At 33.8% G+C, this 14,189-nt stretch overlaps 1 protein-coding gene across 4 annotated transcripts in view; it reads left to right on the plus strand.

Annotated features, from left to right (window-relative positions):
- The window catches only part of NSMAF (neutral sphingomyelinase activation associated factor), a 66,603-nt gene extending 58,109 nt beyond the window's left edge, over positions 1–8,494 (plus strand). For 3 of the 4 annotated variants that reach the window (XM_031946372.1, XM_031946374.1, XM_031946373.1), the window contains 7 exons: positions 1,009–1,076; positions 1,547–1,670; positions 2,017–2,100; positions 3,306–3,456; positions 6,303–6,405; positions 6,517–6,626; positions 7,841–8,494. In XM_031946372.1, the coding sequence (XP_031802232.1) occupies positions 1,009–1,076; positions 1,547–1,670; positions 2,017–2,100; positions 3,306–3,456; positions 6,303–6,405; positions 6,517–6,626; positions 7,841–7,935 (735 nt within the window). In that variant the 3' untranslated portion in view covers positions 7,936–8,494. Of the gene's footprint in view, positions 1–1,008; positions 1,077–1,546; positions 1,671–2,016; positions 2,101–3,305; positions 3,457–6,302; positions 6,406–6,516; positions 6,627–7,840 lie in introns of those variants that run through there. The other variant, XR_004230939.1, reaches the window with a different exon arrangement.
- The last annotated feature ends 5,695 nt before the right edge of the window (positions 8,495–14,189 follow it).

Below are 14,189 nucleotides of genomic sequence, written 5' to 3' on the forward strand. Positions count from 1 at the left end.
GGAAATCAAGTTTAAGTGACTTGCCCAGTTAGTAAGTGTCTGAGGTTGTATTTGAACTCTTGTTCTCCTGATTTCAGAGCTGGTGCTCTATCCATCCTCCCCCTCTCCCCTTTTTAAAAATTATATATATATATGTGTGTGTGTGTATGTATGTATATGTATACGTATATGTATACATATGTATATATATACATACATATATATATATACATATATACATATACATATATATATATATATATATATATATAGTGACTGTCCAGGGTCTAACAGCTGGTACGCACTAAGTATTTCAGGTCAGATTTGAACTTAGTTCCTCTTGACTCTCAGACTGGTGCTCTATCTACCGTGCCATTTAGCTACCCCTGCTATGTTGGTTCTTATTGAAATAGCTTCTCCACTAGAATTTTGAGTCCATTAGGGAGGCTATGTCACATCTATTTTGTCCTCCCTTTTCACACTGCCAGAAGAATATTCTGAAGTTATGTATGAATCCATATTCAGTGGTCACCTCAGCATTTTTTTCTTTTTGCAGTTCATTGGCTTCCCAGGGTCTTGCCTTATGGCATAGTAGTAGGAACCTTAGTAAATAGTTTTTTGGATCTTTAATTTGTATTTCTCTTTCTTAAAATGTTAGACTAAAGTAAAATAGGTTCTTACGTGCTGATGTCTTCAAAAGTTGATATTATGCTTAGCTATCTATTGTATTCACATTTTCTTACACAGCCTACCTAGTGAGAAGGGTGAGGGGTAGAAGTCAGGAAAAGTCAATAAAGAGAAGTGGGATTAATTAATAATTTAATAGGTAATAATAAGGTAATTTGAAGGATAATTAATAGTTAAGTAACCATTATAAATAAGGTGGAACTCAGAATTTGAGTAGCCTACTTTTTTCCCAAAAAAAAAAAAAAAAAAAGCCTCATGAGATTTTTACCACCATGTTTTAAAGAATTATGTATAAATATGTAAATCACTAAAATTAAATCTTTTTTTAACACAAAATTTCAGGCTTTATCATCTTGTTTAGTTTTACCAGGAGATAACACTGTCATAAGTTCTTCATGGGATAATAATATGTGAGTATCATTGTTTGCTTTAATATATAACATTATCAATTGCACTGAAAATATTATGGGGACTTAGAAGGATGCAGATTGAAATTGAGGGGATTCTTTCCTACCTCATTTTAGAAAAACATTGTGTCCTTTTAAAAAAATGTACAAATAGGACATATTCGAAAAACACAAGATAATGCTATTTAAAAAAATAAGCAACACATAAATTAAATCTAAATCATGTTGTCTGTCACTGAAGATTGAACCCAAATGAAAATAACCCACTTAATCTTTGTTTTTAATTCATATTTTAAAGGTGAAGAAGGGTCTATCAGATCCGAAGTAAGCAATCTGCAACTAGAATTAGCTGTGTAAATCACTTAGTAGATTTGAAAATTAACAATATATTGTTTCTTGAGTATATATTTAAAAGAGCCACAATATCGATCTTAAATGATATTTTAATAACATTCATTATCTTTTCTCTTAAGCTATTTTTATTCCATAGCATTTGGAAGACGGCAAGACACACTAATGGGACATGATGATGCTGTTAGTAAAATCTCTTGGTATAACAACAGACTCTATTCTGCATCTTGGGACTCTACAGTGAAGGTTGGTAAATATGCATAAAAGTGAAAATTCTTGGAATATGAATAATGGCAACTATTATGCTACTGATTATTATCTTAATATTTCTTAAGTGTTTACTTGCTGGTGGCTTTTTTAAAAATTCAGTGATATTTTAGGATATCTAACACAGTATTGACTCCTTGGATTTCATAGTATGCAACCATAAAAAAGTATCATGATATTTAATTAAGATAACTAGCACCAGCAATAAGTGTGCAATGCATATGCTTTTAGAGCTGGAAAGACTAAAGAAATCATCTAATCCAACTAGAAATATAAACAATAATGGTGCCTGTAGTGAATACTTAAAAATATGCTTGCATCTCAGGTGTGGTCCTGTGTTCCTTTGGAGATAACAGGGACCAAGAGACATCACTTTGAATTGCTGGCTGAGTTGGAACATGATGTCAGTGTGAGTAGGACAAGAATGAAATATAGACAGTAGTATCTTTCTTTTCCTTATGCACACACACACACACACACACACACATTTTTAAAATTCTGATTTTTTTTTTTTTTTTTTGCTATTTCAGGTGACAGTTAATCTGCCTTTTACAAATGTTTCTGATCCACAACTTCTTTATCTTTCTATAGCTTTGCATAGTTCTTGTATATTTCATTTCTTTCTGTCATCTATCCAACAGAGGATAAAGGAGAAATTTAAGATTAATTAATTAAGAAAAGCTTTAGGACACTTTAATGAACCACTAAAAGCATATCTTGCCTTTGATAGTTGCCTATAGAATGTTAAGAACTACAGGGATTGTTTCATCCACCTCTCATTTTACAGATGAGGAAACCCAAGTTGTTGTTCATTTGTGTCTGACTTTTTCTGACCCTATTTGAGGTTTTCTTGATAAAGATACTACAGGGATTTGCCATTTCCTTCACCAACTCATTTTACACATGCGGCAAGCCTGGTTAAATGATTTGTCCAGTTACATAGCTATTAAAGAGGCTGGATTTGAACTCGGGTCTTCCAGACTCCATTCTACTCCACCATCTAGCTGCCTCTGAGGAAACTGAGACTTATAATTTTATTTATCTGTTTACATGTTATATGTGTGTGTGTGTGTGTGTGTGTAAAATATGATGTTGATATATATACTTACATCTATGTATTTTTCCAACAAATATATGCTGCAGTTTTTAAGTGGTTAAAATTTTAAAAGGTAATAAACTGATTCTTGACAATTTACCTGTTCTGTCATTTGGGAGGTCTTTTGCATAACCCATCTCCATCAGGAGTTAGCTGTATTTCAGACAGTTTGGCAGCTGCTATTGTTTTTTCTTACTCCCAGATCTATTTTTCTGAGAATACCATCAGTTCAAGTTTGTTTAAAAAAAAAAATAGCATATTTATCCAGCAACACTTCATCTTTGGCAGCATACAAACAACTTAGTTTCCAATTTTTAAGAAATAGGAATAATCATTTCCTCTGAGAAGATGGTCTTAGGAAACATTTATACTAATGACACCAAGAGGAAAAAATTTGTGGACAGTATAGCAAAGTTGAGTGATTGCATTAGAACTAAATTTTTGAAACTACATAGTGACATTTAGTTATACCTATTTATTTCTATTTGGGATGCTCATCAGTGTACTTCCTTTCCTAGGTAGATACAATCAGTTTAAATTCTGCAAGTACACTCCTGGTGTCAGGTACCAAAGAAGGCATTGTTAATATTTGGGACCTTACTACCGCCACTATGTTACATCAAATATCCTGTCATTCAGGAACTGTATATAATGCTGCTTTTAGTCCTGGTACGTATCTTTCTTCTTTCTTTAGATGCCATCATACAGATTGGAATCCCTTTTTCCCTTTTCATTCCACTGACCCCTGAGTCCATGTGGGAGGTTATGTCACCTCTACTTTGCCCTCCCTTTTCACACTACCAGAATACTCAGAAGTTATGTATGAATCCATACTCAATGGTCACCTCAGCATTTTTTCCTTTTGCAGTTCTTCATTGGCTTCCCAAGGTCTTACTTTACAGAATAGTAGTAGGAAGCTTCATAAATACAGTTTTTTGGATCTTTAAGACTAAGTATATTTTTTATGTACCTGTGTTTAGATTCCTATTCTTCTTATCAAGTTTGGGAGAAAATTCTCCCATTAGATATTTATTAAACCTTATTTAAACAGAATCCTAATGCTAGGGCAAATTTAGACAAGGTTAATAATACTAGCTGATATTTCTATAGTACTTAAAGCTTGCAAAGTACTTTATGTACATTATCTTAATTGATCCTCACAATATCAGCTCTGAACTATATTCTCATAGACCCATTTTATACTTGAGGAAACTGAGATTCAAAAAGGTAAATTAACTTGTCCAGAGTCACATAACTAGTATGGGTCTGAAACAGGATTCCTAACTTCTGAGGAATTAAGAATATGGTTAGGAAAAGAGGAAATATATAAGACAGTTTCTAATGTATACTGCTCTACAGAGTTTATGAGAGTTCACAGTAAGGTATATAAATGAATGGTCAGGGAAGGAAACTGGATACCTGGAGAGAAAAATAATCCACCTCACCAAAGGTACAGGGCTTCCTTCTGTCTCAGTGACCTCAAGTCCAAATATTATCTCTATTTAGATAATTCCCTAATTGAGTTAGCCATAGTCTTTCTTCAGAGCACCAGATTCACATCACTCATTGCTTGTTAAGACATTCAGACTCAATGTCTCCATATGCGTCCCATATTTAGGTCAAAATTTATCTTTTATCCAAAAGCCAGTCACTTTTTGATTTCCTTCTTCTGCCAAGAGCACCGCCATTTTTTCTAGTCAGCTAGTTTTATAATCCAGAAGTCATTCTCAGCTCTATACTTTCATTTATCCCACATTATCTCTTGTCAGTTCCATACCACATTGTCTCTCACATCTTTATCCTTCCATCTACTTGCATGATCATTACCATAATTCAGGTTTTCCCTTCACCATGTCTCTTTTCAACTATTGTATAACTCCTAGTTAGTCTCCCTGCCTCAAGTTTCTCTCTTCTCTAGGCCATTTTCCAAGTAGCTGCCAAAGTGACATTCCTAAACCATAGGTCTGATTGTATTATTACCTGCTCATTTAAACTTCATTAGGTTCCTGTTACCTCAAGAATCAAATACAAACTTCTCTACTTGGCATTTAAAACCCTTCCCAACAGGCTTCTATCTACTGTCATATTCCAGGTTCACTAAATACTTTGCATCACATTTTCTTTAGCCTAGATAAATATATTTCTTACTTAAAACATTTCATTTCCCATATCCCTGCCTTTTCATAAGCTAAACTTCTGACCCAAAATGTACTTCCTCTCACCTGTATCCCTTAGAATAATTGTTTCTTCAGAGCTTAGCTCAAACACCAACTCCTTGAGTCCTTTCCTAATTCCCCACCTCCAACTATCAGCATTTCCCACACAAACATACTCTCACTCACCACTTCCCCTAATCCTGCCCAGCTTCTTTAGGAAATTACCTTGTATTTATTTTGTATATGCTTTAGATAAGCACGTGTCATTTTGTCCAATAGAATGTATAACCTGTGGGACTGGGGACTATATCATATTAGACTTTCCATTCCCAGAAAATAAGACTGCCCATCCAAGGTACTTAATAAATGCTTATTAATTTGGTTGGTTGATTGATGAACAGGCAAGGAGAAGGTCTTAAATGTGCCACCATGTATAGGTCAGCCAAGAATCCATGTGAACAAAAGAAGAAACTGCAGTAGTGATAAACAGTGGGGAAAAAGGACAAGACCACATTTTGACAAGCTTTCAAAAACTAAGCAAAAGGATTTAGATTATGTAGGAAAGGGAAACTATGGAAGGGTTTTGTGCAGAGCAAATGTGATGTGTTTTTAAAAATTGTAATCTGAAAGCATTTTGCAGGCTGCATTGGAATATGGAGAAAACTAGATTATTGCAGAAACTAGAATTGTTGCAGTAATTAACTAGATTAATATGTGGAAAGGGGTTAGTAATGGGAACATAGAAAGAACAGACATAGGAAACATCTTAACAAACTCAAAGGACTTAGGTGGACTAACAATTCTTGGTCCACTTAGTCTGGGTGGAGCTTATGAAAGAGAAGGAATCAAAGATAATTTCAAAAGAATGATGATGTTGTTGACCAAAACTGAGAAATCAGAAAGAGAAAACAGCTTCAGGTGGAGATGAGTTTAGTTTTAAAGACATTATTTCACTATCACCGGGGAAATGCTATAAGCAGTAATGAAATGAATTAGAGCAAAGACAGGACCAGAGGTAAGTTATTAATGGTCATTAATTAAGTCATCAATGTATAAAAAGTATCTGTAGCCATGAGATTAGATTAGTTTTCTGAAGTAGACTGAGAACAGAAGAAAAAAGTCTAAGCTTTCCTGCATATAATTACAATTCAGGAAGAAGAAAAGAAATCCTCCAAGAGAAGAATAAATTTCAAAGGGGATAAAAAGGCATGAGTTCATGTTATCAAGTATAACAGATCTACAAGGTTGATAGAAAAGGCTGTTAGATTTGGCAGGAAATTCTTCAGAATAACTTAAAATGGATTTTTTTTTTTTTAATCATCCTCTTAACAATGCTGCCTCCTTAAAATGTTACTTTAGATAGTCGCCATGTTCTTAGCACCGGAGAAGATGGTTGTCTTAAGGTAATTGATGTACAGACAGGAATGCTCATCTCATCTATGACTTCAGAACATCCACAGAGGTATGTGTCTTTGAGATGCTTGTGATGAAGCTTTATTTTTAGACTTTTAATTTATAATTTTTGCACTTACTTTATTTACTTCTAAAAACTGTTTTCAAATTACTTTTGCAGATGCTTTCTTTGGGATGGGAATTGTGTATTAGCTGGAAGTCAATCTGGTGAATTGTTAGTTTGGGACCTTATTGAAGCAAGAATTAGTGAAAGAATTCAAGGCCACACAGGTAAGTTCTCTCTAGACTGATATGTATTTGTCCTCAGGATACTTAGATCTCACTCTAACTCAAAAATGTTTTCTTGAGACAGGAGTGAAAAGTCTATTTTGTTTTTCATGATCATATGTAATTTCATGGTATAAATGTTCCCACTACCATTTTGAAAGTGGGTAAATCTGACTGGGCATCTGAGTAGGCTTCCTCTCTGGAGGGCAGCTGCTATTCTTGGACTCTAGTACTAATTTTGTGGATATGCATTCTTTATATTACAGCTCACAAGCCCCTACTGGTGTTTCCAATGAACAATGAATGAATCTTACAATCTTTTGACTCTTGAAACTCTCCAAAGGATAGTTATTTAAAGGGGCCTAGCTAGTTTGTTGCCCAGCTAATAAATGTACCTCTTCTGATTCTTGTTAGAGAAAAGTATTAACTGTCTTATCAAGACATACTATTTTTATGTAAAGTTAAATCCTTTGTGTTCATGTTCTAGGGGAGGTGAGGTGGAGTTGTTAAGACAATTGAATATAGGGGAGGTGAGGTGGAGTTGTTAAGACAATTGGATAGTATTGGGCCTGGAATCAGTAAGACCTGATTTCAGATCTGGCTTCAGACACTGCTAATAGTGTGACCGTAGTAAGTTCACTTAAATTGCTTTTTGCGCCGTGTGTGTGTGTGTGTGTGTGTGTGTGTAATAGTTCTGACTACTAGCTGCATGTCTTTAATATCCATTGTAAAGAATTTTGAGGTATACCTCAGAAGATATAGGTGCTCAGTCAGCATTTAGGCTGATTTGGGTAAAGTGGATAGACTTGTGGGATTCCCAGATAAGGAAACTTCTTCCACTACTGCAGAGATCAACACCTTCCTGGGACTTGTTGAGAGTGGGGGAGGGAGGGAAAGAGAGAGGGACTTGTTGAGAGTGGGGGAGGGAGGGAAAGAGAGAGGGAGAGAGAATGCTGCCCTTTTTTTAAACTATGGAAAAGAGGTAGAAGAAAATTAATCATTTTCTGTATCTTTAAACTCAAAACCAAAAACTGTTTTGGAATGAAAGATATTCAGTTAAAAATCTTATAAAGAATTTAATTGGATGAGGTCCAGTGTGAAGCACATTAAACAAGGGATGAAAAGGACTATACCTAAGTTTATCACAATTATCCTAGCATTTTAGGAATTAACAATTTCCATATGATGAAAAGAAAATGTTTTCTTTCTCCTCCCAGGTGCTGTAACAAGTATATGGATGAATGAACAGTGCAGCAGCATTATTACAGGAGGGGAAGACAGACAAATCATGTTTTGGAAGCTGCAATATTAAAAGTGCCTTTTCCTCATTTGAATTTCAAATTGAACTCTCTTCAAAGTTAATGTATTTTTAAAACAAACTTTTTAAATGGATTGGTGAATGTGCAATTATAGCAGTTGGAAGTTTGACCAAATAGAAAGTTTATGTAGTTTTAAAGTAACTTTCTAAATCATGGTGACTTCATTAAAAGCCATTAATTACCATCTTTTAAGATGGCCTAAAGGCCACAGTTTAACTTACACATGGTGTTGTTAGGAGAAAAAGTTACAATATTTATAAGGAAGAATAATAATCTTCTTGACGGTCAGAAGGTCCAGTGAGCATCAGCCTTTAAAGCTGGCAAGAATGGTAGCTGTGAGACAACGTGGTTTAGGGCACTGTGCCCAAGAAACATTACAAGGTTTAGTTTTCTATGAAAGGTGTGTTCTCTTCTCTACTACACGAGTCCCATTATCCTACCAGCATTGCTACTTTTGTTTTAAAGGAGTGGCTGTTCCTTGTAAGTAATCTGCTATACCCAGACTCTTAAGAACCTGGATAATCTTAATTAAAATTCAGTAAGTTTACTATTTATAGGAATGGTTTGTATTTTCATCATGCCTGTCATCTCAACTTAAATGCTTGTCTTTATCTTTTCTATGATGACATTAAAGTTATTTTTCTGTAAAGAAAGAACCTTATATTTGCAATCATTTAGCAGACAAATTTAAACTTGAAGTAAAGATTTTTATATGAAGTTTAATTGACTTGTAAACACAAAAGGCTTTATTTTTACTCAAATACTACCACTACATAAAATAGGTTAGGAACTGTCTTTGGGTTCCATATTTACTTCCTGCCCTACTAAAAATATTCTCAGTGGTAATAAAGCATTTTTCAGGAGGTATATAATTTTCTGGTCCAGCCCAGAACTCGCGGAAAAGTTAAAAAAAAAAAAAAAAAAAAAACTTGCAAAGGTAGAAAAAAGACTGGGAAACTGGAAATTGGAGTAATGGAAGAGAATTATTATGGAAATTATTACTTAAAAAGTAGAATTGGCCAAATGGAAAGAGAAAAATCCACTGAAGGAAACAACTCCTTAAAGAGTACAATTGGCCAAATGAAAAGAAAGTACAAAAACTATTTGAGAACACGTTAGAAAGCTACAGATATTGGGGGAACTCTGGATGAGGTATAAGACCCCTTTAGCCCAGAGGCAACCTGCTGACAGATGTCTGATTTGGCTCCCCATCTTCCCTAAGGGCTCTTGGCCTAACTGAGAAGTCAGGGGGTGGTAACAACCTATGTTGTAATTAAAGCAGAGTAATACTAAGTGACAAACAGTCATCTACATACAATAGCAGATTGTTTATATGGTCCTGCATGTACAATGTGCTTTGGTTATGTAAGACCTTAGGGTATATAAAGGTGAGAAAATTTGGAATAAACAGACTCCATGTTTGACCATCCATGTGAATCCCACCCCAACCTTATCACTCCTCTTCTGAGACCAAGGACTCAGGCTGGTACTGAGATCCTCCAGAGAGCTAGTCCAGATACAACAGAACACCATCATAAAAAGCTAGAATTGGGCAAGTGGAAGCTAACGACTCTGCGAAACATCAAGAACCAGTTAAATTCAAAAAAGTTGAAAAATGGACAAAAATATAAAATACCTCATGGGAATACTGACCTGGAAAATACATCCAGTAGAGTCAATATCAGAATAATTGGACTACCTAAAATCCATAATTATATCAAAAGGAGAACCAGGACAATATCTTTCAAGAAAATTTATCAAGAAAAACTTCCCTGATGTCCTGGAACTAGAGGACAAAACAGACATTGAAAAATCTACTAATCATCTCAGGAAAGAGATTGCAAAAAAGACTCCAAGGAACATTATAGCTAAATTTCAGAAACAAGGAAATCAAATTAAGGGAAAAAAATACCATAAGTGGATAGAAATAAACAATGAGTCACAATAGGGAGGGGTCACAATCAGGATCACACAGGACCTGACAGCCACAACACTGAAGGACCAAAGGGCATGGAACATGACATTCCTGAAGGTAAAGGAACTAGGACTACAACCAAAGATCATCTACCTGATGAAATTAACCATGCTTTAAAGGAAAAAAATGCTCATTCAATAAAATAGGACTTTCAAGTTTATTTTCATAAGATGGGAATTCCCAAGAATTATAAACAGATAAAAAGGGAAAAGAAAATATAAGGGATTCAAAAGTGCTAGTGTTTACATCCCTATATGGGAAAATAATATTTGTAATACCTAATAATTATATCACTATATATACAACCAGAAGGAATACACATAGATAAAGCAATAGTATGGATAATTGAGGGAATAACAAAAATCAAGTGATGAAAAGTGATGAGAAAGAGGGCTATACAGTACAGAAAGGATAAGTAGAATGTTGTAAATTATTTTACACATGGAAGGGAAGATGGGAGGATGGGTGATGAGCATCACTTGAATCACATCTTTATTAGCTCAAAGAAGGTGTGGTAGACTGATAGAAGAGGGCAGATCAGGAGAAATGGACAGAAGCAAAACATTGGTGAGGAAGGAAAGGGTAAAGGACAAACAGGAGGAATAATAGGATAGAGGGAAATTAACAGGTAGTAGTAATCAATCATTAATGTGAATGGGATGAACCCTCCCATAAAATGGAAGCAAATAGCAAAGTGAATCAAAAACCAGAATCCTACATTTATTTATAAAGAAACACTTGAAACACACACACAGCAGAACTGTTTGTTTTAGCTGAAGTAGAAAAAAAAAAAAATTAGGAGCAGTAATCCTGGTTTCAGACAAAGCAAGAACAAAAACAGACCTAATTAAACAAGGAAGGAAAGTACATTGTCAATACTAAACATATGGACCAAATGTTATAGCGTCCAAAAAAGTCAAAGCAATTATTAGGAAATATTTACCCAATAATATGCCAACAAATTTGACAATCTGAATTCAGTGGCAATTTATGAAAATAGAAATTACTTAGATCAGGAAATGGAAAGCCATCTCAGAAAAAGAAATTGAAAAAGCCATTAACAAGTTCCTTAGAAAAAAATCTCCAGGACAAGATGGGTTCACAAGTGAATTTTACCAAATGTTTAAAGAATAATTAATTCCAATACTAAATAATTTGGAAAAATAGGTGAAGCCCCACCAAACTTCTTTTATGACACAAATATGATGCATATATTTAAACAAGGAAGAGCTAAAACAAAATTGTAGACCAATTTCTCTAATGACTATTGGTGGCAAAAAATTTTGAACAAAATATTAACAGTGCGTTTACAGCAATATATTGCAAGGATTATCCACTATGATCAAGTGTGCCAAGAATGCAAGGTGGGTTCATTATTAGTAAAACCATCCACATAATTTGCCATATCAATACAAAAACCAACAGAAATTATATGATTATCTCAAATGATGCTGAAAAGGCTTTTGAGAAAATATAGTACCTATTCTTACTAAAAACATTGGAGAGCCTAGGAATAAAGAAAGCATTCCTTAAAATGATTAGCAATATCTATTTAAAATCATCACCAAGCTTTATCTGTAATGAACTTCCCAGTTCAAGATCAGAGTTCATGAAGCAAGCATGCCCATTATCACCACTATTCCGTGTAGTACTATAAATGCCAGTTTTAACAATAAGACAACAAAGAAATTGAAGGAATTCGAATAGGCAATGAGGAAACACAACTGATATGACAATATAAAGAAGCATAGAGCATCAACTATAAGTATGTATGTGTATTTGTGTGTATAGCAGTATCTATCGAAAACCAGCAAAAATTATCAATGTAATAGAAATAAACTAGAAGCCTTCCCAGTGATTCTGAGGTGAAACAAGGATACCCATTATCACCGCAAACCCAAAAACTATATGAACACAGCTACAAAACATACTTCACACAAATAAAGTCAGATCTAAACAATCAGAAAAATAACAATTGCTCATGACTGAGCTGAGCCAATATAATAAAAATGACAATTCTGCATAAAGTGATTTACTTATTCAGTGCCATACCAATCAAATCACCAAAAAACTATCTGATACAGCAAGAAAAAAAAACAGGAAAATTCATCTGGATGAACAAAAGATTAAGAATATCAAGGGAATTAATGGAAAAAAATTAGAAAGGAAGGTAGAAAGCAATACCAGATCTCATACTATGTTATACAGCAGTAACTATCAAAACATATCTAGTACTGGTTGAGAGAGGTTGGATCGGGGAGTACATTAATAAATCCAAAGAGTCCAGCTTATAGGGTAAGATCTCACTATTTGACAAAAACTGGGAAAAGTGGAAAAGAATAGGGACACATCTCACACCATATACTAAGGGCTAAATAAGTGCCTTATGTAAAGGGGGATACCATAAGCAAATTAAAAGAACAAAGAATAGTCTACCTGTCAGACTTATAACGAGAAAACTTCTTGATCAAATGATAACATTACAAAATGCAAAACAGATCACTTTGATTATATTAAAAGTTTTTTTTTTACAAAGAAAACCAATGCAACCAAAATTAGAAAAGCAGAAAGCTGGTAAATAATCTTTATAAATAAGTCTGTAAAGCGCTCATTTCTCAAATATGCAGATAACAGACCTCCCATGGCCAAAGAATATGAACAGGAAGTTTTCAGATGAAGAAATCAAAAAAAGCCATAGTCATATGAGGAAGTACTCCAAATGACTTGATGAAGACACTATAAATTAAAATAATTTTTAGATAATCACCTCATACCTATACCAGAGAGACCAACAGAAAAAAAAAAAAAAATCATGTGATAAATATTGGAGAGAATGTAGGAAAATTGGGACACTTTGCACTGTTAGTGGGGTTGTGAACTGATCCAACCATTCTGAAAAGCAATTTGGAACCATACCCAAAGGACAAACAAATTGTGCATACTCTATAACCCAACAATACTATTACCACTACTAAATCTGTATCCCAAAGAGATCATAAAAGGGAAAAGAACCTACATGTGCAAAAACATTTATAGCATTCCTTTTCATGATGACAAAATACTGAAAATTGAAGGGATGCCCATCAATTGGGAAATGGCTGAACAAGCTATAGTATATAAATGTAATAGAAATGCTATTGTGCAATAAAAAATGCAAGCAGATTTCAGAAAAAATTGGAAAAACTTGTATGTACTGATGCACAGTGAAATAAGCAGTACCAGGAAATCATTATACATAATATCAGCAACATTGTGTGATGATCCACTATGATTGATTGAGCTCTTCTCAAGTAACACAATCATCCAAGACAAATACAAAGGACTTATAATGGAAAATGCTACCCATAACCACATAAAGAACTAATGGATTCTGAATGCAGATCAAAGCACTTTTTTTTCCACTTATTTTACCTTTTCTCATGTTTTTTTTTCCCCTTTTGATCTGTTTCTTTTTTCACAACTGATTAAAATGGAAATGTTTTACAAAATAGTATATTATAAACTAGATCAAACTGCCTACCTTCTTCAGAAAGGAGGAAGAAGAAAGGGGAGAAAAGGAGGGAGGGAGAGAAATTTTAGAATCCAAAATCTTGTAAAAATGAATGCTAAATTTTTCGTCTTTTATCTTACTTAAAAGTTACAAGTTAGTTAAAAGTATATGTTAACCTGTATTTTTTTTTTTTTTAATGTGGGGAGCATGGAAATGCTAGAAAAGAATATTTTCAGTTATCTTTAAAACTAATTAAAACTAAATTCTTGTCTTTAATTCACAGAAATGCATTCATTTATTAAGGGTTTGAACAACTCATAATTTACCCAGTAAAGTTTCCTTGGTAATTTATTTTCAAGAAGTTTTAGCTTCAGAAGCATGTAATTCTGAGGACATAATATGAAGATATAAATGAAGCAAGATAATGTTTCTTTTCCCTACTTTCCAATATTCTGAATTAACTATTTAAAGGTTAAAGTGAAAGTAAATGACTTCCAGAAGCCTACTTATTAAAAATTAATACTTTGGATTTTTAATAACATTGCTACAAAGGAAATGTTTGTTTTAGAATGTATAAAAATCAATTCGCTTCTTAGTAAAAACTAATAAATTTTGAAAATGTTTGCAACTGTTATGTTTAGCTGAAATTGTTCACCCAGGATTAACTCAATTATAATATGTTTAAATAACTAGGCATATCAAATGCAAAAGTATGTAAAAGAGAGTAATTCATTTTTTTTTGAGATGCTGAATGGGCTCTGATCCCACATAATCTCCCCTTT

The sequence above is a fragment of the Sarcophilus harrisii genome, chromosome 1, assembly GCF_902635505.1.
Source record: "Sarcophilus harrisii chromosome 1, mSarHar1.11, whole genome shotgun sequence".
Classification (NCBI taxonomy): domain Eukaryota; kingdom Metazoa; phylum Chordata; class Mammalia; order Dasyuromorphia; family Dasyuridae; genus Sarcophilus; species Sarcophilus harrisii.